Here is a 26,630-nt window from a genome sequence, read left to right as displayed (position 1 = left end):
CTTTTGTGTTCAACAGAAGAAAAAATCTCATAAAGGTTTAATTAAAACTACATAAGCATGAAAATTACCTATTAATCTGTTTTGGGTAAACAAAGAAGATTTAAAACTACCAGCCACTTTATTAGGTACACCTTACTAGTACCAGGTTGGACCCCCTTTTGCCTTCATAACTGCCTTAATCCTTTGTGGCATAAATTTAACAAGATACTGTAAATATTCATCAGAGACTTTGCTCCATATTAACATGATAGCATCACGCAACTGCTGCAGTTTTGTCTGCTATATATCCATGATGCAAATCTTTCGTTCCACCACATCCCAAAGGTGCTCAATTGGATTGAGAACTGGTGACTGTGGAGGCCATTTGAGTACAGGTAACGCATTGTCATGTTCAAGAAACCAGTCTGAGATGATTCACGCTTTACGACATGGAGCGTTGTCCTGCTGGAAGTAGCCATCAGAAGATGGGTACACTGTGGTCAGAAAGGGATGGATATGGTCAGCAACAATACTCAGGTAGGCTGTGGCGTTGACACAATGCTTAATTGGTACTAATAGGCCCAAAGTGTGCCAAGAAAAATATCCCCCACACCATTACACCACCACCAGCAGCCTGAACCGTTAATACAATGCAAAATGGATCCATGCTTTCATGTTGTTGACCCCAAATTCTGACCCTACCATCCGAGTGTCACAGCAGAAATCGAGACTCATCAGACCAGGCAACATTTTTTCAATCTTCTATTGTGCAATTTTGGTGAGCCTGTGTGAATTGTAGCCTCAGTTTCCTGTTCTTAGCTGACAGGAGTGGCACCCACTGTGGTCTTCGGCTGCTGTAGCCCATCCGCCTCAAGGTTGAACGTGATGTGTGTTCAGAGATGCTCTTCGGCATACATTGGTTGTAACGCGTGCTTATTTACGTTGCCGCTCACTGGATGTTTTCTCTTTTTCTGACCATTCTTTGTAAACCCTAGAGATGGTTGTGCATGAAAATCTTAGTAGATCAGCAGTTTCTGAAACACTCAGACCAGCCCTTCTGGCACCAACAATCATGCCACATTCAAAGTCACTTAAATCACCTTTCTTCCTCATTCTGATGCTCATTTTAATCAGCAGCAGGTCGTCTTGACCATGCCTAAATGCATTGAGTTGCTGCCATGTGATTTGCTCATTAGAAATTTGCGTTAATGTGCAGTTTGACAGGTGTACCTAATAAAGTGTATTGTCTTTGAGAAAGTATCGCATAGATTGAAATAATACAAGAGTAATATTTTTAACTTTTGCAAAATTTATTAATTTCATTTATCCTTTAATGTTTTTTAAAGACAGTGAAAAAAGCAAACAGATCATAGTAACGAACACATAGTAGAACTCTATTACTACTTTACAACCTATTACGGCTTAAGTTTCAAAGGAATGAACAAATGTTGGTCAGTTTAATTCATTCAACTACTTAAACTGAATGATAAAAATCAAATCATATTAGTGACCATTTCATATGCAGACAACATACTGGGCTGCTTGCTGCTCTACACTTCTTCTCTACCACAGCTCAACCCACTGTTTTAGAAACACCACACAGATGCATGTCATTGTTTTGAACGCTTCTCCATAGGGATTCATAACAAATCGACTTTTTTTTTTGACAGAAATCCATCAAAATTACTTTCAACCAAGAAGACATGCGAGACCAAAATCAAACTCACAAATGTTTTTCTCCACTGCTGCATGTCTAGCTGCTCTAGATGGAGTGAAAGAGAGGCCCAGGTGTGGCGATGATGTCACTGTATGGGGCGCTCTGATGAAGGTTGAGGAATTGTTGCTTTCTTAACACAAGCATGCAGAAAAATAAGGCTGCCACGTATGAACGGCTGCCGCTCTCACATAAAGCATGAAGACTGTACACTGCATCGGGAGAAGAGTCTTGACTCTGAAGAAAAAGGAAAAGTTAGTGTAAGGTAAATGCTAAAATTGAGGCGTTTCTTCAAGCACATTATCCACAACACAAATGTTAATGCTCCTTTCAGGAGGGTAAACCTTTTTAAAAGGATCTTCTAAGGGGCACAATTTTAGCAATCACATGTACTTTGCCAACACAAGTTACCCAAATATCTTTCACACATATATATTAACTTGATAATATTCCATACACTTGACATATCAACATGCTGCATCCATACATCTCTGCAATGACTCAAATCACTTTTTAATAAAGTCATCTGGAATGACAAAAAAAACGTTCTTGCAGGACTCCCAGAGTTCATCAAGATTCTTTGTATTCTTCTTTAATACCCCCTCCTTCATCTTACCCCAGACATATCAATAACATTCATGCCTGGGGACTGGGTTGGCCAATCCTGAAGCATCTTGAGGGTTACAATTTTAGCAATCAAATGGACTTTGCCTATAAATGTTACCCAAATATTTAGACATTTTAACTTGCTAATTTTCCATACACTTGACATATCAACACATTTTTAAACATAATATAATAAAATAATCAATTTTGAATTAATTTTATATTTGCCAAAATGACAGTACACAATATTTTTACTTGTTATATTGTAAGATACTTGTATTAAGCTTAATTTTTTTATATTGTGTATGGCTCCCATGAGCTTGAAGGACTGCATCCATACATCTCTGCAATGAATCAAATACATTTTTAATAAAGTCGTCGGAACGGCAAAGAAAGCGTTCTAGCAGGACTCACAGAGATCATCAGAATTCATCATTAATGCCTCCTCCTTCATTTTGAACAGGACATGCTTAATAATGTTCATAACGGGTAACTGGGTTGGCCAATCCTGAAGCATCTTGAGGGGTACAATTTTAGCAATCAAATGGACTTTGCCTATACAAGTTACCCAAATATCTTATATATAGACATTTCAATTTGCTAATATTCCATACACTTGACATGTCAACACATTTCTAAACAATATAATGAATAACCAATTTTGAATTAATTTTCTTTGCCACAATGACAGTACACAATATTTTACTAGTTATATTGTACAATACTAGTATTAAGCTTAAAGTGCAATTTAAAGAGTCAACTAGGGTAATTACACTAACTACGCAAGTTTGCCTGATTAGGCATATCATTGGCAGGGCCAGACAAAATCTGTAGACATTTGTTTGCTATTTCTGCACTGAATTTTGTAAATAATCTGCAGATTTATGTGAAATCATTTTGAGAGTATAGTGACTAAAAAAAACATTTTAAATAGAAAAAAAAATAAAACTGTAACTTTTAAGTTTTGCAATGCAAATCCAAGCTTGTTTTGTAAACAAAGCAAATCTCTCTTATAATATATCTACATAAATATATCTACATTTGACATAAATCACACATGCACACATATGTAAATCATATACACGCATTCTCATAAGTAAATAAATAGATTCAACAAAGCGCTAAAAAATCTGCAGGTATCTAGATTGCATGTGGGCCTCCTCATTGGACAACCGTCATTTTTTCTTGTTCCAATCAAAAAATATTTATTATGGGGCTAATAATATAAACCTTTGGTGTGACATTAAAATGTGTTTAAACTATTTTATCTAACTTTTGCTGACATGTTTAAAACTGTTGATACACTCCAGGTCTAATATATTAAACTGTTCCAATTCAGAAAAGCTTTTTAATGTGTAAACCCATTACTAGCAGGAAAACCCGTACAGACCCAACACTCAGAAAGTGAATGAAGTCAAGTGAAACTGACTGGAACTAGTGCTTTCAGACAACTCTTGCCATGTCTGTGTATTATAATACATCATGCAGTCTGGGAACAGGCTGTAGGTGTGTCGCAAACAATCAGGTCTCTCAGACCACACGAGATCTCAAATCATACAAACTACATAGTATATACACTCACAGGATACTTTATGAGGTACACCAGTTCATCTGCTTGTTAATGTTAATGGGTTCAGAGACTTTAAGCTGAAGCAACCTTGGGTTTATCAGCAGGACAATGATCCAAATTACACCACTACAGAGTGGCTGAAGAAAATCAAATAATGGCTTTGGAGTGGCCTAGTCAAAGTCCTGACCTGAATCTAATTGAGATGCTATGGCATGACCTTAAAAAGGTGGTTAATGCAAAAACATTCTGTGCTTTAACATGACCTAGAACTGCTACTGTGAGCAGTGCCCAACAAATGTGTGTGTGATTGAGTCTATACCCTTTATCCATACTACAGCTGCTCCACAAGCCAGGCCCTTTAAATACCAACAATCCCACATACATTAGTTTTCCCTTATTTCTTACTTTGAGGGCCTGGAGGAGATCGTGTGCCCGACTGGTCATTCTTCTGTCCTCCAAATCCTGGCTGCCCAGAACTGACTGCAAACAAAGGTAAGGGGTCAAATGTTCTGCTGATCCACCGCTTTTTTAGTACAATTATTTGATAAAGAAGTGGAAGATTTAAAAAAAAAACAGCATTCATTCAATATTTAGTAACATTAGAAAAGTCTTTAGTCATGTTTGATCAATTTAATGTATTCTTACAGTTGCTATCTCAGTGCACAGAGTTCAATAAATGATGCTTAAACTTATTTATGACTTTCATATTCATTATTATTGATTAGTTGTGGCATGTCAGTTTAATTCGTTTAGAAAACACACCAGGTTCTCCTGTTTTGTGCGTGGTGGAGTGTTTGGCATTACTTGTGTTTTTGTCACCAGTGGGGTTTCCCTCGTCTCTACAGATGGATGACTGAGCGTGGAGATCTCAGACTGAGGCTCTGGATATGACACCTCCAACCTACTCTCCTGCTATGACCAAGAGGGAATGAGAAGGGGTGAGAAAGCATCAAAGTTTAGGATTAGTTACACTCTGACTCAAAATTATGATCTTGCACAAATTAAAAGGCACAATGTGAAATTTTCTCCACTAGAGGGCGCATATTCACAACAAACATGAACATGACATGAACCAGAAGCTGAGGCTGTTTTTCTCTCTCCATATTATGACACAGTTTCAAGATAAGCGTAATAATAAATGAGAAAACAGTGGGCATGGCTTGTGTTTTCTACTGTGAGCTGATTGGATGTAGTAAAGCAGAGACTTCATTCAAAATGATCGGGAAATGGGTTTTAGATGAGATATTACAACCTAACAGACTTCTGCTCACCATTTCTGTTTGCTGAAAGTTGGAGGGGCGTGGTTAAGTATGTTAGCCACGCCCAATGCCTCAGACAGATGTAATCTGACAATTTAACCGAAAAACAAACAGGTAACAAGGGCAAACTATTTTTTTTTGTCCTTAATGACATGCACGGATGAATTGTTCACCATAAAACTAGCAATGTGAGCTAACAAAATCAATAAGGTTAGTTTTGATTTCATTTGCACTTTAAGCGCATGAGTATTTCTTACAATGGTGCTGTTCCAGGAAGGTGGAGGCTCTGGATGACAAACAGAATCTTCTAGAGTAGTGTCTGCATCTACTGGCTGTTCTTGAGCAACAGACTCTTGCAGTAAACTCCAGTCATCCATCACTGGCTGAACAGTGTCCTCTTCTACTGCTACAGGAACACATGCACACCAAACAAGATTAGATTAATCATATACAGATTAAGTCAGAATTATTAGCTCTCCTGAATATTTTCTTCCCCAATTTATGTTTAACAGTAAAAGATTTTAACACAATTTTAAACATAATAGTTTTAATAACTTATTTCTAATAACTGATTTCTTTTATCTTGCCATGATGAAAGTACATTATATTTGACTAGAAATTCTTCAAGATACTAGTATTCAGCTTAAAGTGACATTTAAAAGCTTAACTTGGTTAATTAGGTTAACTAGGCAAGTTAGGGTATTTAAATCCCTTCTATAAGGGATTGAATATACCGTAACTATATAAGGCAATTCTTTTTTATAAATATAATTCACAGGAGGGCTCATAATTTTGACTTCAACTGTATAATGCTGTTTATTTCATGATTGAACCCAACAAAATGTATCAGAATGCACAGATTGAGATTTCAGGCATTATTCTTAGAAACTCTACTTGACAGATTTTCATCACTGTTTTTCTGCCTGAAGCAGTGTAATTTCTTACCCTCTCTAGTTTGCTCCCTCATCTCTTCGGGGTCAGTCTGCTGTCTCGCTCCTCCCTTCAAGCCCTGTCTCCTAGGTGACACCTCAGAAGGGAACAGCTAGAGGAATGGAGGGAGAGGAGGTTTTCCCATAATGCACTGCCCTAATGCTACACTGACAGTATAATCATAGCTGTGCACCTCTCTGCAGAGCTCTGCTGCTATTTCAGCAGTGTGTGTGTGTGTGTGTGTGTGTGTGTGTGTGTGTGTGTGTGTGTGTGTCAAGGTAAATTTATTAAATAAAAACTAAATCTGAGACTAAAACTATTGGTCGAAAAACATCTTTGCTGACCGAAATGAAATTAAAAAATTCACAATAAATCAAAAACTGACTAAATGAAACTAAAAACAGTCATTGAAAAACTGAAATAAAACAAGAATTAGCACAAGTAAATTGTTTTCAGAGTTAAAAAGCACCTATTCTGTGGCAAAAAAATAAAATAAATAATAATAATGATAACCTGAACTGCAGCTGTTTAGAGAAACACCAGTAGCAAACACAAGTCAAGAGCATGATTATATATAGTGGGTAAGGAAAGTATTCAGACCCCTACATTTTTTCACTCTTTGTTATATTGCAGCCATTTGCTAAAATCATTTAAGTTTATTTTTCCTCATTAATGTACACACATTAATGTTGACGTTTTTGCAGAGTTATTAAAAAAGAAAAACTGAAATATCACATGGTCATGAGTATTCAGACCCTTTGCTGTGACAGATATTTTACTCAGGTGCTGTCCAATTTGATTGATCATCTATGAGATGCTTCTACACCTTCATTTGAGTTTAGCTGTTTGATAACATTGATTAAGAAAGCCACACACCCATATAAGACCTAACAGCTCCCAATGCATGTCAGAAATGAGAATCATGAGGTCAAAGGAAATGCCAGAAGAGCTCAGAGACAGAATTGTGGCAAGGCACAGATCTGGTCATGGTTGCAAAAAAAAAAAATCTGCTGCACTTTTGTTTTCTGAGAGCACAGCGGCCTCCATAATCCTTAAATGAAAGACATTTGGGATGACCAGAACCCTTTCTAGAGCTGGCTGCCTGGCCAAACCGAGCTATCAAGGAAGAGGAGCCTTGGTGAGAGAGGTAAAGAAGAAAGCAAAGATCACTGTGGCTGAGATCCAGAAATGCAGTCTGAAGAAAGTTGTAGAAGGTCAACCATCACTGCAGCCAGTCAAGCTTTATGGCAGAGTGGCCTGACACATGGAAGCCTGCATGGAGTTTGCTAAAAACAGCTGAAGGACTCCAAGATGGTGAGAATTTTTTATGATTTTCTGATCTGATGAGACCAAGTTAGAACTTTTTGGCCTTAATTCTTAATGGTGTGTGGCAAAAAACAAGGCCCTGCTCATTACCTATCCAATGTAGTCCCAACAGTGAAGCATGGAGGCAGCATCATGCTGGGGGGTTGTTTTTCAGCTCCAGAAACAGGATGACTGGTTGTAATCGAGGGAAAAGATGAATGTGGCCAAGTACAGGGTTATCCTGGATGAAAGCCTTTTCCAGAGTGCTCAAGACCTCAGACTGGGCTGAAGGGTTACCTTCCAACAAGGCAATGACCCTAAGCACACACTTAAAATAAAGAAAGAGTGTTTTTACAACAACTCTGACTGTTCTTGAATGCCCTGGTCAGAGCCCTGACTTAAACCCAATTGAGCATCTCTGGAGAGACCTAAAAATGGCTGTCCACCAATGTTTACCATCCAACCAGACAGAACTGGAGAGGATCTGCAAGGAGGAATGGAGGATCCCCAAATTCAGGTGTGAAAAAACTTGTTGCATCTTTCCCAAAAGACTGCAGGTTGTATTAGATCAAAAGGGGGCTTCTACTAAATACTGAGCAAATGGTCTGAATACTTAAGACCATGTGATATTTCAGTTTTTCATTTTTAATAACTCTGCAAAAATGTCAACAGCTCTGTGTTTTTCTGTCAATATGGGATGCTGTGTACATTAATGAGGAAAAAAATGAACTTAAATGATTCTTAGCAAAAGGCTTCAATATAACAAAGAGTGAAAAATTTAAGGGGGTCTGAATACTTTCTGTACCCACTGTTGAAAAACATATTTTCTATATAAACATAAAAGATGCATTGTATCTTTTCTTCATTTGATTTTTAATATGAGGACAATTGTCTGAATTCTTTATTATTTTTACTTTTATTCATTGAATTTGTATGGGCTAAGATTCAGTATCTGTTCAAACTTTATATTTTATGACTAAGAGGATCGCCTAACAGTTAATGTAAGTTGTGCAAATACGAATCGGTCGACACCTTATGTGCTCCATGAACACTGCTAAACTAGCATTATTTAAAATGATATCAAAAAACTAAATATATATGTTCTATACATGTTCGTGTTAAACTAATGACACAAACAGAAATTTACAGGGAATTTAATAATAGCACCAAAATAAAAACTAGTTTAAAATGCCAAACTAAAATAACTTTGGTGTGTGTACAGTTGAAGTCAGAATTATTCGTCCTACCTGTGATTTTTAGTTTTTTTCTTTTTCAAACATTTGCCAAATGATGTTTAGGCCCAATCCTAATTGTATTTTTGTTCCCCTACCCATTCCTCTTCCCCTTGGCCCTTACAACCGAGAGTTAAGGGGAAGGACTTCAAAATTTACCCCTAAGAATTGGGACAGCACTATAGCACCTGCACACGCCACCATATGTCATTGATATCTCTTGCTTCGTATCAGATCAGACGATCTTGACTGCTGGAGTGACTCCAGTTGTACTATTTTTTGATATTTATCTTCAGGAATTCACTAAGGGCATATATTACGTTATCATAACGATCTAATGTGGCAATAAGATTGTAACTGTACTGTGTTACACAGTGGCCATATTCATCAATGTAAACACAAAAAAACAACATTAATATTATAGCAGACACTGTAAAAAGCTCATTCCCAGCCATTAGACTTTTCTGACAGGGGATTCGAGTGTCAGAATGTTGTGGGAATGCAGTACAGGGGTTATGATTATGGATTATAGATTGCAAAATTTAGTTGTTTTTTTTAGCATTTTTTTAAAAGCATGACGGTAAAACACAGACGTGCTTATGAATATATTAAAACGTGCTTGTTTTTTGTAAAAATTCATAATAATGACAAAAAAAAAATGCTAATTTGTGGATCTCCTTACATCAGGGTTCAGCAATACTGCTGTTGTGGCTGGTGCATTCTGGGCTATTCACCCCTTCTCCTTAGCTAAACTAACGAGAATTAAGACACCCCTACCCCTTGACGCAAACGTGCAAAACGAGGGGGAGAGGTCAGGGGAAGGGATAAGGGGTAGAATTGGGATTGGGTCTTAACAGAGCAAGGTATTTCTCACAGTGTTTCTATAATATTTTTTCTTCTGGAGAAAGTGTTATTTGTTTTATTTCGGCTAGAATAAAAGCAGTTTTTAATATTTTAAAAATCATTTTAAGGTCAATATTATTAGCCTCCTTAAAGGAATATTTGTTTTCAATTGTCTACAGAACAAACCACTGTTATACAATGATTTGCCTAATTACCATAACTCGCCTAATTAACCTAGTTAAGCCTTTAAATGTCACTGTAAGCTGATTACTAGCATCTTGAAAAATATCTAGTCAATTACTATCTATTTCAGTATGGCAAATATAAAAGAAATCAGTTGTTAGAAATTAGTTATTAAGATTATTATGTTTAGAAATGTGTAGAAAAAAACTTATTTTCGTTAAGCAGAAATCGGAGAAAATGTATAATTCAGGAGGGTTATTAATTCTGACTTCAACTGTATGTGTGTGTGAGTGTTACCTGCTTTAAGTCAGGATGAAGAACAGGAAGGCAAAAGCTTGAGATCAGCTGCTTCACTCCTCCGCTCTCCCGCCACTCCATCAGCTGGCGAGTAGGCGGGGCAATCTCCAGCGGGGATAAAATGTCAGAGCAGTCCGCCAGCTGATCCCTGATGGCGCTGTTAGTTAGCTGCTTTGACCGGTCAATCACCAGCTTACGCTTCCTCACCTTCCTTTTCTTTGCTGAACAAGCTGAAGACGTTAGACCTGCCTATTAGTCCCATGTCTTCAAATGGGCTATTTGCACAGCAAGTGTTTTTCAGCCAAAGATAAACTCCCAGTAAAAGGTTTATGTGATTAATTTCAATTTTATTCGGGAAAAATTGAATTTAATGCAGTGCTTTTTCTCCGGTCTGAGACCCGCTTCATATTGTATATCTATCTGGCAGTGAATATCACTGATTTTTAAAGAAATCAGATCACAAACGTGGCAATGTTGTAATGGTGCGACAGTGCACCGGAAGTGCTTGGGCTGGCGGACTGAAAATATAAAAGACCCCATTGCAAGCCATTTCTAAACATATTTACTAGGTCTGCACAATATTTAGAAAAATCTAACATTGCAATATTTTGTTCTTCGGTGATATACACTCAACACCCACTTTATTGAACAATTTAAATTTAAATTTAAATCCTTAGACTCTGGTATTGTTCCTAGTTTGTGGAAAAAATCATTAATTGTTCCTGTTCCTAAGTTGGCGAGGCCCTCTGAGTACAATGATTTTAGACCGGTGGCATTAACATCTGTTATCATGAAATGTTTTGAGAAATGTGTGGTGTCCATTGTAAAATCAGAAGTTGCTAGTAATTTAGATCCTCTACAGTTTGCCTATAGGTATGGCAGAGGTACTGAAGATGCAGTTAATAGTATTTCGCACTTGATTCTTAAGCACTTAGACAATCCTAAAGCTTATGCTCGACTGCTTTTTATTGATTTTAGTTCCGCTTTTAATACGATCCAACCACATTTATTAATTGAAAAGATGGAACAGCTGAATATAAACCCATTCATATGCAAATGGTATTTCTCATTTTTAACAAACAGAACTCAGGTTGTCAAGGTTAAAAACATCTGTTCAGAGGAAAAGAACAGTAGTACTGGGGTTCCACAAGGCTGTGTCAGTTCACCTATTCTTTTTACACTTTTTACAAATGAATGTATAAGTAAGCATTCACAGAATTTTATTTTTAAATACTCTGATGACACAGCCATTTTAAGTTTACTTTATGAGAAGGATGATATTGGGGTTATATATCAGTCAGAAATTAGTCAGTTCATTGATTGGTGTGATAGAAATAAGCTAAAAATAAATACTAAGAAAACAGAAGAGATGGTATTTGACCCAAAGTGCATAGGTGACCATCGTCAAGTCGTTGTACATGATGATCCTATTACTCAGTCAGAAACCTATAAGTACTTGGGCATTCATATCGACAGTTCTTTCACATGGAAAACACACATTGATTGGGTTTGTTCTCGTTTACACCAGAGATTGTATTTTTTACGGAGGTTGCGTCTTTTTGGAGTCAACAAGAAGCTCATGATGCTGTTTTATAAAGCAGTTCTTGAAAGCATTGTCAGGTATGGCATTACAGTGTGGTTTGGCAACCTTTCTGTTCAGTGTAAATCTAAACTGATGCATCTCTTAAAGACAGCATGGAAAATTGTCGGGCACAATGAAAATTTTAATCCTCAAGTTTTATATGAGAACTGTGTCCTCAATCAGGTGGATAGGATTGTAAAGGATCCAACTCATTTTTTGTTTCCCCAGTACGAACTGCTTCCCTCTGGTAGAAGATATAGAGTCCCAAAGTGTAGGTTAAACCGTTACAAGAAATCCTTTGTACCTGTGTCAGTGGGTTTACTTAATAAGAGTATATCTTAATTGGCACCATAAATTTTGTAATTGTTGTATTTTATACTGTTTTTTATTGCTTGTTTTAGTGAGTGTCTGCAGCAATATGGCGATGCCCAAAACAAATCTCCTGTCAAGGACAATAAAGTTTTACTACTACTACTACTACTACTACTATTAGGTTCACTTGTCCAAATGCTTGTTAATGCAAATTTCTAATCAGCCAATCACATGGCAGCAACTCAATGCATTTAGACATGTAGACATCAGATCTTTTTGACCATGTCTACATGTCTAAATGCTTTGAGTTGCTGCCATGTGTTTGGCTGATTAGAAATTTGCGTTAACAAGCAGTTGGACAGGTGTACCTAATAAAGTGGCCAGTGAGTATATTATGCAGCCCTACTAAAAGCATTTAGAAATTTAATAAAGAAACAGATCCAATTAAAAAAGGCGTTTTATCCTTTTTATACCTAACAGTATTTAGGTACAGTAACTGGATAATACAAATAATTCAATAAAATGAATAGCTGTTGAAATAATGAAATAATGTTACAAATGGTACAATTTCTTATGCCTGAATAAAAATGTTTCAATCCAGACTCATATCTTGCCTTTTTTGAATGATCACATTGCAATAGCGATGCCTAAACGATATATTGTGCAGTCCTAATATTTACACTCAGAAAGGAATGTTAGCATGCAGCATGTACTACTATATTATGCTAGTCAATGTATGCATACACATCAGGAAATGGTGTTTATTTACCATCTCACAATATTAAATATTTAAATTTTAACCTTGTATCATGCAATTTTTTTTATATTTGGCAGTGCTACATAGATAAAAAAGATGGAAAACTGTAACACACATTACCTTTATTACATAATGGGATGCAGTATTCATCCCATGGCTACATTGCTAAAATGCTTTACTTACTTAGAGTGTTTGTCTTGTTTCTAGTCTAAATGTCTAAAAATGCCTAAATTAAGAAGCATTTTCTACACAAACAGAAAAATTAATGTCTTGTTTTCAGAAATAAGTCAAAATTAGGTGAGTTTTTCCTTTAAACAAGCCAAATAATGTGCCAATGGGGTGAGCTAAATAATGTTATTCCAAAGCGAAAACAATATTTTTACCATACCCTATTGCCAGATTATTTTGTTTGATATAAGGAAAAACTCACTTCATTTTGACTCATTTTTTGACTCATTATTTCTAAAAACAAGACAATATTTTTAGTGTCTAGAAAATGTTTCTTGATTTTGGGATTTTTAGATATTTAGACTAGAAATGAGACAAAAACTCATTTTTTTGCAGTGTATGTATTACACCATTTGCCAAATGCAAATAAAACCCTCAGAAAATGAATATGTGGGCACTGAGTACATCATGTACTCCAGTAGATGATTCATTATCATCCTTTGGCATGTAAAACCAACTGGTTGTCAACAGCACCCTCATGTGGCTTTACAAATCCAGCTAAAACTACACCGTTAAATGGATAACTGAGGGGTGTAGTGAGGCTAGATAAAATATTTCGGTTACTTCTCTAATTAATGCTGTTGAAGCCAAGTTTCAACAGCTTTTATGGATAAACTCTCCATTTTAAGAGATGCACATTACAGAACTAAGAGTTGCAAGTATAGGTCTGTCACAATAATCAATATATGGACTTATCGCAGAACACATGGATATGACCTCAATCATTTCTGGTGATGCAATATATATCGCCCATACATGAAAAACAATTCTAGCAGCATTTTAGCTGATGCAACATCTCTATCTCTATTGGAGGTGTCAGTACGGTTAAAAACACTATTGTATTTACTATAAATTACTTTAGTATATTTTCATGTGTGTGAAAATAGATCTGGTAGCAGATATTGCAGCCTCTGTTATTTTTCACCTGCACTTTTTTGTTAACATTTATTATTATTTATTTAGGATATGTGTTTTCACATTCTGACTCTAATCCCTAATTATTGAACTGTTAAAATGACTATATTTAAACTAAACATTCTTAAGAATAAAATATGATGTGTGTATTTGAGGAGTGTACTTGTATTGTAATGCTGTTATATTGTCATTCTGGCATTATATAATGAGTGGCATAAAATGGGCTTAAAATGACAATAATATCGTTTATCGCAATATATTTTGGTGCATTATATCGTACAACAAAAAACAGACATGGTGACAGGCCTATGCACATAACACAATTTTCACCAATGTTTGCTATTATTCAGAGTTAACACTCACGTGTGGCAGAAACAGGTGCAAGAGCAAAACCTTCGTCTTCGTTTACCAGGAAAGTGGTCTCAGTCACATCTGGACTGCTCCTTCCTTTTAAACAGGAAGTTTCTGGTTTCTCCGGTTCTTTGAGATAATGACACAATGGTAAATGTTAGATGTTGTAAGCCAAAAGAAATTCCTGCACCGATAACGTTACAATAACACAATTTAATCTGTTTACATAACAAATCCACATAACAAATTAGAGGTTCAACAATGCTTTAAAAATCTTTATTAGTTATGTATAACACTTATACAACTTGTTTAAAGAGCTAAAGTGACTTATTAAAACACACTTGCATATACAGTTGAAGTTAGAATTATTAGCCCCCCTGAATTAATAGCGCCCCTGTTTATTTATTTTTTTCCTAATTTCTGTTCTGGGTAGATTGTTTTAGCACATTTCTAAGTATAATAGTTTTAAAAACTTATTTCTAATAACTGATTTATTTTATCTTTTCCATGGTGACAGTAAATAATATTTTACTAGATATTTTTTAAGACACTTCTATACGGCTTAAAGTGACATTTAAAGGCTTAACTAGGTTAACAAGGTGAACAAGGCAGGTTAGGGTAATTAGTCAAGTTATTGTGTAACGATGGTTTGTTCTGTAGATTATCGGAAAAAAAAATTCGCTTAAAGGGGCTAATAATTTTGTCCCAAAAATGGTTTTTAAAAATTTAATAACTGCTTTTATTCTAGCCGAAATAAAACAAATAAGACTTTCTCCAGAAGAAAAAATATTATCAGACATACTGTGAAAATTTCATTGCTCTGCTAAAAATCATTTAGGAAATATTTAAAAAAGAAAATCAAAATCAAAAAGGGGCTAATAATTCTGACTTCAATAATATATTTGTTATTGAATGTTATATAAAAATATTTTTTATCATCATTTTGCCTCTTTACTTTATGCTAAATTGGAAAAATCTAAGTAATTAGTAAGTAATTACAATTAACTGTAACATTTACAGTGACTTAACGGCTATTTTGGATAACAGTAAGACTAATTTTTCAAGCGCACTGTAAATAAATAATTACAATTTACTGCAACTTACTGACAATGTTCAAAAGTCTATTGGTCCTCCCCACAAACACACACAACTACTATTGCTATTATTTTTTTATCAGCGTTTATTTATCCACCTTATTTTGATTTATTTATTTATTGCTACTTTTTTTCTTGTTTCTAGGTTATTGTTAGCTGGTGTATAGGTGTTTGTTGGACAAAAACTGGTAAGTGAATGACATTAATTTGCGTGAATACAAATTTAACTAATATAATTGTTACTATTGAAAAAATATACATACTAAAGAAACAAGGGGGATCATTAATTTATTTATTTTCCTTAGGCTTAGTCCTTTTATTCATCAGTGGTCACCACAGCGGAACGAACTGCCAACTTATCCAGCATATGTTTTTACACAGCGGATGCCCCTTCAGCTGCAACCCTGTACTGGGAAACATCCGTACACACTTATTTACGCTCATACACTACGGCCAATTTAGTCTATTCAATTGACCTATAGCGCATGTGTTTGGACTGTGGGGGAAACCAGAGCACCCGGAGGAAACTCACGCCATGCCAACACCACACAGAAACGCCACTTGACCAAGCCGGGACTCGAACCAGCGACCATCTTGCTGTGAGGCAACAGTGCTAACCACTGAGCTTCATTTTTTATATTTTATCAAACTTTTAAAAAGTTTAATCCATAAATGTGTATATCTGTATTTTATTATTTTATTTGGTTTGGAAATAAATATTAGTTTCACCACTTTGAACTCTTGTGAATATTTATTGTATACACCATCGGAGACCATATTCTTTTTCATAAATACTACAGTCAAATTTTATAAGTTACTTAACCTAAACTTTCATAAATGAGCTAAAAGAATATAAATGAATATATACTTATAAGTTAATTTATTAGAGTTTCCTCTAGGATTTTTTCTAGCTGTGGCAGCAGGTCTTTTACACAGAACTACCTATGGTGTTATTTCAATGACAAATGTCGTGAGTGCAGTATTACAAGTCGAGATCGCATTCATGTAATACGAGCATGAGAATCTCTTTGCTTGCGGCCCGATTTCTTCAGTTTGAGTACAAACATTTTGCACGGCCTCAAACATACGCTGCTCAAGTGCAGATTTTCTTGTCTGCTCTCAAATAAATGTTGCTAAAGTGCGATTTAGTGGGTTTATGTACAAGTATGACTCTGTCTCTTATTAGATTTGCTAGAAATATTTATGAATGTCTCCAATAAACCTACAGAGTGGCACTGACGCGTCCTGAAGTAAAGTGAAACGGCCATAAACTCCAGCAAGATAAAGTCATTACATGCAGAGCCATACACCATTATCAATAAAGTACAATTATGGAAATTATGTTCATCTCAACTAAAAGCTACGCTGTGTTTGCTAGCCTCCCTCATCTCGCACCTGTCAGTCAATCAGTCAGCATGTGTCCTTAAAGGGTAAAACAAATAACGCACAGCACTACTACGATTACAGAAAGGTTTGCGCTGTTATAATTCACTTACCTTTTATTACATTTTGGCTCGATTATAACCAGCTATTAAAAAAAGACAATGACTGAATGTTTTGAATGAGAAGCTGTAATTTTGAATTTTGATGTGGCGCTGTGCTATGGAAGAATGATAACTTAAATATAAACTTATATAAATGAGCTGAATTCTTGACATGTTTTTGGGACATCTTGATTATTTTATTTTCAATCCACTTAAATTTGTTAAGTTAACTTAATCAGTATGTGCTGCGACAACATGAATGAATTGTGTGGAACCCTGCATTTTATACAGTGTAATGAGAAGGAAATACAAAGGTGAATAAACCATGAACCAACAACAAATGATAAGCTGCCTGTTCACAGAGTCAAATGCAATGTGATGCGAAGATGAAGAAAACTAATGTATCATTACCTACTGCGTTGACAGCAGTTGGAGGAGGTGTAGCTGGCAATTCATTAAGAGAGTTTCCATTGAAATCAGACATCAGAGTGTCCTCAGCTGTATTCGCTATAATATCTTTAATAAAAAAGGGCACAATTAAAAATATTAATACAAAAACACAAATCACACAAAAGATTAAAGGTTATAAACATTTCATTATTTGTTTTTTATGACAGTAACAGTAAACATAAAAAACTTTTGTTTTCATGTGGATTTTTTAACATGAAATGCAAACAACAATTGATTAGTTGTTGATAATCCCTTAAATTAATCCATCATACCAATGGCCAATTAACCAGTTTTGGGGATTTACACCTACCTAACTTTAAATAGTAACAGTTCCTGACTCCAGTAAGCTACAAACACAGGAATCATTGGGAAGAAGCTTTACTGTAGTAAAAGGGGAAGTTACATGCTCAAAAATATGAAAAGTGATACATTATGAAGTCATGAGAAAAAAAATTGTATCGTGTTCAATATTTGTTTTTCCATAAACAAACACAGGAAAACATTAATGTAATGTCCTAGAAAAAATATGACTTGAAAGCCAAGTGTTTCAAGAGTTTATATGTCAAATTTGATGAAGATGACATGCAAAATGAGATTTCTGTAAAGTTTTCTGTGACTGTATCGGTGTTTCCACACTGTCAGAGGCATTTTCTCTAAAACTGACCTTCCCAAACTAAAACATTAACAGTTGCTGAATGATTTGGTCTACATTCACACTTTATGTATCTTTGGGAAAAAAAGACACTTTGGGCTTTATTATCCATCATCTAGAGTTTATAATGCTTAAAATGAGAAAAAGTGAACGATGCTTAAGAATGGATATCACTTATTTCCTTTAATATGCGCAATATTGCTTCTGGAAAGAAAATAATGCACTCAATAATTCTATTAAACTATTATTTATTCATTCACTCATTGTCCTCCCTTATTTATCAAGGGTTGTCATAGCGGAATAATCTCCAAATATTCCAGCGTATGTTTTACGCAGTGGATGTCCTTTCAGCCGCAACCCAGTACTGGGAAACTATTAAATTATTAGTCATTGATTTTTTTTTTAATAATGCTAGTTTTTTATTTACAGTAAAACCATTTTCTCATGGGTAAGGATGCATGTGATTTGAGAGTCATTTGCATATTGTACTGTAGCTAGTTGTTATCATTTTCGTATATCTACATGCATTTAGACGAAACTGCGGTGTGAACGCTTGGTTACATGTCAATAAGTAACTGATTTCTGTTTCAGCTTTAGCTTCTTGAACTGTAGTGGGCAGGGTGTTCCAAATACTGGAGAGCATTTGATTGGTCAGATGATTTGATGAGAAAGTGAAGTATTGGGTGCCATCATCAAATCAATGATTACACACACATCTTTTAATTGTGAATTCTGTCTATATTTTAGAGCACACTAGCCTATAGATAACCTTAACAGGGTTTCTGCAGCAAGTCAAATTTAAAACTTTTTGAGACTCTTTTAAGACCATTATGAATTAAATTGTAGACTTTTACAGGGTTAAACGCTATGGATTATTTGTAATGACGCGGTTGGGCCAATGGCATTGGGAAAAAATCTAAATGTAAACACATATTTTAATGTTTCAAAACAAAAGAACTCTAGTTGTATAAAGTTTTCAACACAATGTTATTATCATGAGAAATTGTGTAATTGTTTTTAGTTTTCTTTGCCTGATTAGGAAATGTGCTGCTAGTTGTGAATTGTATCTCTTTGTAATAAAAAACTTAAATAAATATATTTAGATGGATTGTTGGTGATTGGATGGATGCCAGCCCAATTGAGTAACTTTACTTGGAGAACTTTTAAAATGAAGACCTGTTTAAAATCATTAAGACCATCAGTACAACACAGTGAATTTACGACTTTTTTAGACCTAAAATTTAGTTTTTGAAACTTAAGACATTTTAAGTCTTTTTGAGACCTCGCAGACACCCTGCTTAAAGGGGTAGTTCACCCTCAAAAAACAAAATGACCTCATCATTTATTCTCCCTCGTGTGGTTTTAAACCTTTATGAGTTTCTTTCTTTTTTTAACTCAAAAGAAGATATTTTGACCAATTCAGTTTTTGGAACCCATTAACTTCCATAGCAGGAAAAGAAATTACTTTGGAAGTTAACAAGTCCCAACAAACCAGCATTCTTCAAAATATCTTCTTTTGTGTTTAACAGAAGAAAGAAACTCACGACATAATCATAATTGTTGGCTGAACTTTCCATTTAGGACAAACTTACTAACATATTAACTTTTGATTTTGGGTCTTTTAAATATTGTGGTTTAGTGCTATGGAATAAACTGCCTGTGGGTATTAAATGCATTACAAATGTGGTTTGTTTTAGTTTATAATCTAAAAACTAACTCTTAAACAGAATAGTATGTTGATTAATTTTACAGTATGTTTTAATGGGGTTTTTGTATGACTGTATTTGTATTTATTTTATAATGTAGTGTCACGATGTACCTGTTACCAGGAGTAGTAAGATCTGTACTTCAAATCAAGGACCACAATGAAAACGAGTTTTGTTTTTAAAACTTTTTTCTGTATATCTTGGCGGCTCAGTGCTTAGCACTGTTGCCTTACAGCAAGAAGGTCGCTGGTTTGCGTCCCGGCCGGGCCAGTTGGCATTTCGGTGTGGAGTTTGCATGTTCTCACTGTGTTGGCATGGGTTTCCTCCGGGTGCTATAGGTCAATTGGGTAAACTGAATTGATCGTAGTGTATGAGTGTGAATGTGAGTGTATGGGTGTTCCCCAGTACTGGGTTGTGGCTGGAAGGGCATCCGCTGTGTAAAACGTATGCTGGAATAGTTGGTGGTTCATCCAGCTGTGGTGACCCCTAAATAAGGGACTAAGCCCAAGGAAAATGAATGAATGTGTATATCTTTGACGAATTCAGTGTATTCGCTTATTTTTGTCAAATAGATGACAGACAGAAAGGGTACATTTAAGGGTAAAGATTAACTAATTAGTTTATGATTAAACGATGACTAGACATGGGAATTTGTGAAAAATGACACCCCTAAACATATAATGATGTCCCCTTTCATTTAATAGTGAACTCATGAGTGAATGTACTGTACCAATGAGGTCAACGGCCATTTCCTCATCTCCAAAGCAGTCGCCATGGACACTGAAACTCTGATCAAACAATCCTTGGTAAGACTGCATTTCTTCCCCTTCACACAGAAATGGGCATATTTTTACAATTTATATAAAAACAACTTTATTGTTATTATTATTAGTATAATTCAGAGTTGTTACCTATTCTCTCCAAGCTGAGAAAGAGGTTCCCGAAGTTCTCTTTGAGAGTAATATCTTCAGTGCGGCACTGATTCAAAGAGAAGTGGTCTACCACATCAATGGTGCTTAGGCGAGACATAACAATCCACACAGGTCATAAAGACTGTACATGTGATAAAATCAATATAATTAGATGTTTAGTGCTGTTAGTAGTAAACACAATACTTCAGATCAGGCAGCTGAGAGTCAAAGTCTGTGAAATCCTCCGGTAAAGTAATAGTTTTTAAGGTGGCCTCCATCGCATCATCAGGTAAATCGGTCTGTCCTGTGGTCAAAAGACAACTATTATTTAGCTCTAATTCTGAATTCACTGAGAGATTCAAAACTGGACAGAGCACATATGAAGCTGCATTCACCTGGACGAAAAGCCACTTTGATTTTGACCAGCGCATCACTGCAGTCTGCCAGAAGGTATCTGGTCTTCCTTGAGTAAATCCTCACCACTCCTAAAAGCAGGTGACCTGATGTTCGCAGACCGATTTTAATCTGGTAAAAAAAACAATCATAGATTGCGTAGATCACACACACACACACATGATTGTTATTCAGCTTTTTCTAGTTAGAGCTGCACCATATTGGAAAAAAGCATACATTACTATGTTTACATTTTCTGCGGTTTATATTGCAATTTTACTCAAGATAACTTGAAATAATAATATTAGATTGATTGGGATGATTTTGCAGGGTAGTGCATGAAAATATAATATACAAATTACAAGCAGAGATAAATAAAGTTGAGCAAATAAATAGGGCTGGGCGATTTGGCCAAAACGCAAAATCTTGATTATTGAATAACTCGATTACGATTAATGAACGATTGTTTTATTTTTTTGCCCACACAGCTCAAGTTTTGTACAGTAAATATGCTCACATATTACTGATGAAAGATTTTTGAATGAAGGGTCCATTACTTGATTTGAAAATAATTGAAGGAAACGCACACTATCTACTATCTATGATTATTTATTGAACATCAACGTTGAACAACTGAAATTAAAACACACGTCGCCTAAAACAAACAGTCCCTTTTTTTCTAAAAAAAGAAGTGAAAACAAATAACTTGCACTTTTGGAAACAAAACTAATTATTTTTAATGTTTTTAAAAGTAAATACTACTATAATATATATAATAATTATATTATATAAGTAGTATCTCTTCTAAATAATATAGCTCTTGTATATCCTGTAAATATTATTTTAAGCAGTGCATTTCTTGAATGTTCTGTAAACAAATGTTTTAATTGAAACATTAATTTTGATGTAATGGAAATGTACGTGCAATGCAGTGCAAACATGCAATGCGTAGTTAAATTTTTTGAGAGGAATGTGACTTTGCAAAGCCTGCGTCAGCCATATCCGTATTTTCAATGCAAAAGTATGAATTAGCCTTAACAGAGCAGGGTCACGTGACCACATGCGGTAGGAAAAAAGAAATTGACCTGAAAAAATGTTATCAATTATAGGTTCTGAATGTCAATTTTGATTATTTTTTAATTAATCGCCCAGCCCTATATAGAAAAAAAACGTATTACAGTATAAAGGTACAGAAATAAAATAAATGAAATGTACAATAACTCTGAACTCGACAGACACAGTTTCAATATACTACAGAACTTCTATATTAAGCTGCTTTGACAATCTACATTGTAAAAGCGCTAGAGAGATAAACATGAATTGAATACAATAAAGCTGTAGATTCTTCATTATGTAGAATTAAATACAATTAATCTTCACAACAAACATAATAATTCCTTATGGCTAAATGCTTTAAACTTTAAAATGTTTTCACAGGCCTTAAAAACACAAGCAATTGATGAACTTTCATATTATTCTGGTCAAACTAAAATGACTCCAAAATTTTCATGTGTTCTGAACTGTTGTACCTGGTCAACTACAATCCTGACTCCACGTTGCACTTCCTGCAATGTGACTCAAATATTGCGATATCGATGCTAAAACAATATACTGTGCAGCCCTATTAAGCTTTACATTTTTAACTTTAAAAGGGATTTGCAGCACTAAGCGCATTAATAGTCTGGTTTAATATACACTACCGGTCAAAAGTTTGGGGTCAGTAGAATTTTTAAATGTTTTAAAATGAGCTTCTCCTGCTCACTAAAGCAGGTCGCACACCAGAAGCGCCATGCATTTTAGAATTCTAAACATAGGTTTCTATCAGGCTACACACACCAGCGCTGCAAGTCGGCGGCGCCTGGTCACGACTCAGGACACAGTTCATTTTTCAGGCGCGACACAGAGCGTCATCTGATTAGTTTCATGTTAAATATCATGCGAATGTGCGCGTCTGGTGTGCAAAACTTTAAACTGTCATGTGCGCGGCACTGAGCGGCGCTTCTGGTATGCGACCTGCTTAAGGCTGCATTCATTTAATCAAAAATACAGTACACATTGTAATACTGTGAAATATTATTTGCACTATAAAAAAATTGTTCAAAAGCAGTTTACAATTAAATTTACTCCAGTGATTTTAATAATGAATATTCAGCTTCATTACTCCAGTCTTCAGTCACATGATCCTTTAGAAATCACTCTAATTTTAATTATTATTAATAAGGGTAATAGTAGTAAAACCAATAATACAATGGCAGTTAAAATAGCAGTTATTCAACATTTTAATAAACATACTAACAATTCTTTTACATTTAATAAATTTCGCCTTGATAATCAGAACAATTTTCTTAAAAAGAAAAAAAAACTGACCCCAAACTATTGGTCAGCACTGCCTTTCATATGGTAAGAATGATCTACTACCACATCTATGTAAGATACAGGAAGTGATATCACTTTCTCTTATTGATAAGATCTAAAAAATTGAAAGGTACCTGCCCTCTCTCTGAGATAATATTTTGAGCTAACATGTTTTTACACTAATTTACAGTGCTTTGGAAACTGTATATCCAAACGAACAGTTTATCACTGAGTCCATGATGTGGGTTGTTTAATATACTGTAATCATTTAATTTATTTGGTTTTGGCTGATTAGTTATAAATGGTGTATTCTGTTAGTGTCAATCTCTTTAACCTAGTTGGAGCAACATTGCTGTCAATGTTACAAAATTACAAACCAAGTAAACAATTCAATAAAGATGTGTTTTTTTTGTGTGTGTTAAAGGGATGAAAAATGCATTCCGTTATCATTTACTTACCCTTCACTTATTTACTCTTCTGTTAATCACAAAAAAAGATATTTTGAAAAATGCAAGACTTTCATAGTATTTGTTTTCTTACTATGGAAGTCGATGAGCAACCAGCATTCTTTGTTTGTTTGTTTGTATACTTTATTGTCCCTCAAGGGGAAATTTTCTGTAGACTCACCCAGCACTTCAGCAGGTTCTGACACAACACTTCAGCAGGTTTAAATATCTTGTTTTGTGTTCAGCAGAAGAAAGAAATTCATGAAGGTTTAAAACCACATTGGAGAAAATAAATTATGTCAATTTCTTTTTTGGGTGAACTATAAACAATCAAAACAATAATGAAATACTATACGAATTAAATAATGAAATGCTAGTTTGAGGCTTTAGGATTAAAAATTTTTTTCCTTAACTTTTTGAATTGCAAAATGTATCTCTGATTACAGAATCACAGATACTGTATGTTAAGTAAAGTATGATACGGTAACAGAGCTTTGAACAGTTTTTTTAGATAACAGTAACTTTTAAATTATTTTATTTTGCAGAGTTAGGGAAATTACAATTAAATACATAAAATAAAACCCACAGAAATCTTACATTAAATATTATTAATACACAATAATACATATGGGTTAAAAATACACAATTTCTGACAATAAATCATAATTTTAAGCTATGTAAGACACATTTTTACACAGAAAACATGAGCTTTTCTGACCTGTAACCATACGGGTTACTTTTATATGGGTAGGTTACAAATACTGAAAACAATTTGTTTTAAAGAAAACTGCTATATTTATGTAGTTCATAATCTGATGTTTGAGTAAATACTACCACTAACTTTATCAACTCTTTCAGTTTTCTTTAACTTTTTATTGAATTGTACCGTAAAAATTTTCTATGACGTGACTGTGACGAAGCAAATAATTGAAAAAAAAAAAATTTATAATATACAAATAGCAGGAGATTGATTTTTCTTTATTGTTGGACACTTATCTTACTGTAGTGCTAATTGTTTTATATGGAATACAAATAGCATGAGATTGATCTTTATTGGACACTTATCTTTGTGTAGTGCTAATTATTTTATATGAAATAATTTTTTTTAACTTGATGGACATTTTCAATAAATAATATATTCACTTCATAGTGCTCCAAATAAGAGAAATATGTCAAATATTCTGAGACAAAAACTTAACAGGTGCACATCATGGACTTCACAGTTTCAGTCACATGATCTTGAATGGGATCCATTAACTAATTAAAGATTCAGTGTAACTACCCGATTTAAAATAAGCATATAGCATCAAACCAGAAGACATGGTTTTTCAGTGACCAAATATATAAAGAAATAACCATATAAATCCATTTGCTTGACATGATAAAGATTACCTGGGGAGACAGGATTTCCTTGATGGTAGTCTCTAAGTCACATTCAAACACGTGGGCTTTGGTTATTTTCTTCTCCCAGTGGGCTGCGAGCCAGATTTTGGCGAGTGTCCCTCGTTTAGAGGTGAAGAGTTGGGCATAAAACATCTCGGCGTGTGTGGTACGTTAAGTTATATCTGAGAAAACAAACGGCATAGGAGAACGCTTGGTTAAGTGAATACGACGTTTAATGTACGTTTGGTTAAGTTAACTTATTTAACTGCGTTATTGATGTTTCTGTTCACTTACATTTACTAAATTATTCTGACAGTACCATATGGAGTGGTGTACATTGTCGTTAACGTCACTTTTGCTGGTTGTCTCATATCGCAAGGCCGAATTGTTTGTTTGTTTTGGTTGTCAAAGCATAACGTTACGTTAACTTATAGTTGTTCGCATCGCCCGTAACATAGAAAACCTCATTTGGTACAGTTCAGTGTTTGAATTAGGCTCCGGAATATTGTTTTTATGGGCAATAAACTTTGTAACGTAACGTTATGGGTTTAGGAACTCGGTTTTGACGTCCATAATGTTAGCTAGATAGAGAGATCGATAGCGAGTTATCGAGACACCATCTTGTGTACGTGAGACTAGCTAATTAAATACACCTGGACATTCCACAGCTTTATCTACAGCTTGATCTAAAAATGTGCTTTATTCATTTGAAATAAGTTCTTGTAGAAGTTTAGACATCCTTTACCTGTTGCCGCTCAAATTTCATCAACAGGAATCGATTTTCCCGCTCGCGTACAGTAACGTTACGTCACTTCACGTGCGCTTTACTTACTTGTTATGCTGGACATCGTCCGAGATTAATTTTTATGTCAAGTTAAAGTCATTTTTTGTTACTTCGAATTGACACGTACCTTTGTAATCGAATATACTAAATGTTGAATATTAAACATATTGGAGAAAAAGTTTTTAAAGAAAAAGACAATGATCTTCAAGTCAGCTGCATTAATATACTGTTAAGTTAAATAAAGTAATGAATACTAACCATTCTTTAACAGATGGCTTTAATAAAATATGATGAATAAGGCTGAAGTTAATTACAAAGATGCCATATAAATAAATTAGAAAATATTACAAGGACACAACAATAATGCAGACTTTTTTATTTTGTAAAAGTGATGACCTTCAAATAGGAGAAGTTAATATGTAAAAATTCTTTAGTCCTTCATTTTTCTTGGGCTAGTCTCTTAATTCATCAGAAGTCGCCACAGTAAAAATGAACCGCCAACTTATCCATCACGTATTACACAGCAGATGCAACCCAGCAATGGGAAACATCTATAGCACATGTCTGTGGACTGTAAAGGAAACCAGAGCACCCAGAGGAAACCCACACCAAAACACGGGGAGAACATGTAAACTCAACACAGAAAAGCCAATTGACCCAGCCTGGACTCGAACTAGCGACCTTCTTGGTGTGTGTGTGTACACACGCACACACGCACACGCACACGCACACGCACACACACACAGTGTTTTTCGATAAAAGACAGACGACAGACGATTTTTTGCTCTTTTTGCTCTAATTATCTTTAGGGCTTTTATTTAAGAACGGATCTCTAATAAAAGGCTCAACACAGCTTTTGAAACTTTAAGAGCGTTTCACTTAAACCACGACTGCAGATGGCGAGTTCTA

The 26,630-nt window shown here is 34.9% G+C and overlaps 1 protein-coding gene across 4 annotated transcripts; it reads right to left on the bottom strand.

Moving 5' to 3' along the window:
• Nucleotides 1-1,268: 1,268 nt before the first annotated feature.
• On the bottom strand, nt 1,269-25,736 carry rad21l1 (RAD21 cohesin complex component like 1). 4 transcript variants are annotated; one of them, XM_087263781.1, is made up of 14 exons: nt 25,232-25,736; nt 24,947-25,119; nt 20,756-20,885; nt 20,565-20,664; nt 20,361-20,464; nt 20,180-20,275; nt 17,053-17,157; nt 14,076-14,192; nt 9,919-10,148; nt 6,074-6,170; nt 5,386-5,534; nt 4,674-4,781; nt 4,275-4,349; nt 1,269-1,930 (listed from the first exon to the last, which is right to left on the bottom strand). In XM_087263781.1, the coding sequence occupies exons 2-14, from the start codon at nt 25,088-25,090 to the stop codon at nt 1,742-1,744; spliced, it is 1,644 nt and encodes a 547-aa protein (XP_087119907.1). In that variant the 5' UTR covers nt 25,091-25,119; nt 25,232-25,736; the 3' UTR covers nt 1,269-1,741.
• Nucleotides 25,737-26,630: the final 894 nt, after the last annotated feature.

This window comes from Danio rerio, chromosome 8 (genome assembly GCF_052040795.2).
Source record: "Danio rerio strain M-AB ecotype USA chromosome 8, GRCz13ab, whole genome shotgun sequence".
Lineage (NCBI taxonomy): Eukaryota > Metazoa > Chordata > Actinopteri > Cypriniformes > Danionidae > Danio > Danio rerio.
This window is presented reverse-complemented; position numbering and strand designations above follow the sequence as displayed.

What these genes read in the sequence shown, in the direction of transcription:
- rad21l1 (XM_087263781.1), bottom strand. Translation starts at nt 25,090, where the DNA reads ATGTTTTATGCCCAACTCTTCACCTCTAAACGAGGGACACTCGCCAAA. An exon ending in TGCACCTGTTTCTGCCACAC is followed by an intron (nt 10,149 to 14,075) that starts GTGAGTGTTAAC and finishes TAACGTCTTCAG; the next exon opens with CTTGTTCAGCAAAGAAAAGG. An exon ending in TTCATCCTGACTTAAAGCAG is followed by an intron (nt 6,171 to 9,918) that starts GTAACACTCACA and finishes CCATTCCTCTAG; the next exon opens with CTGTTCCCTTCTGAGGTGTC.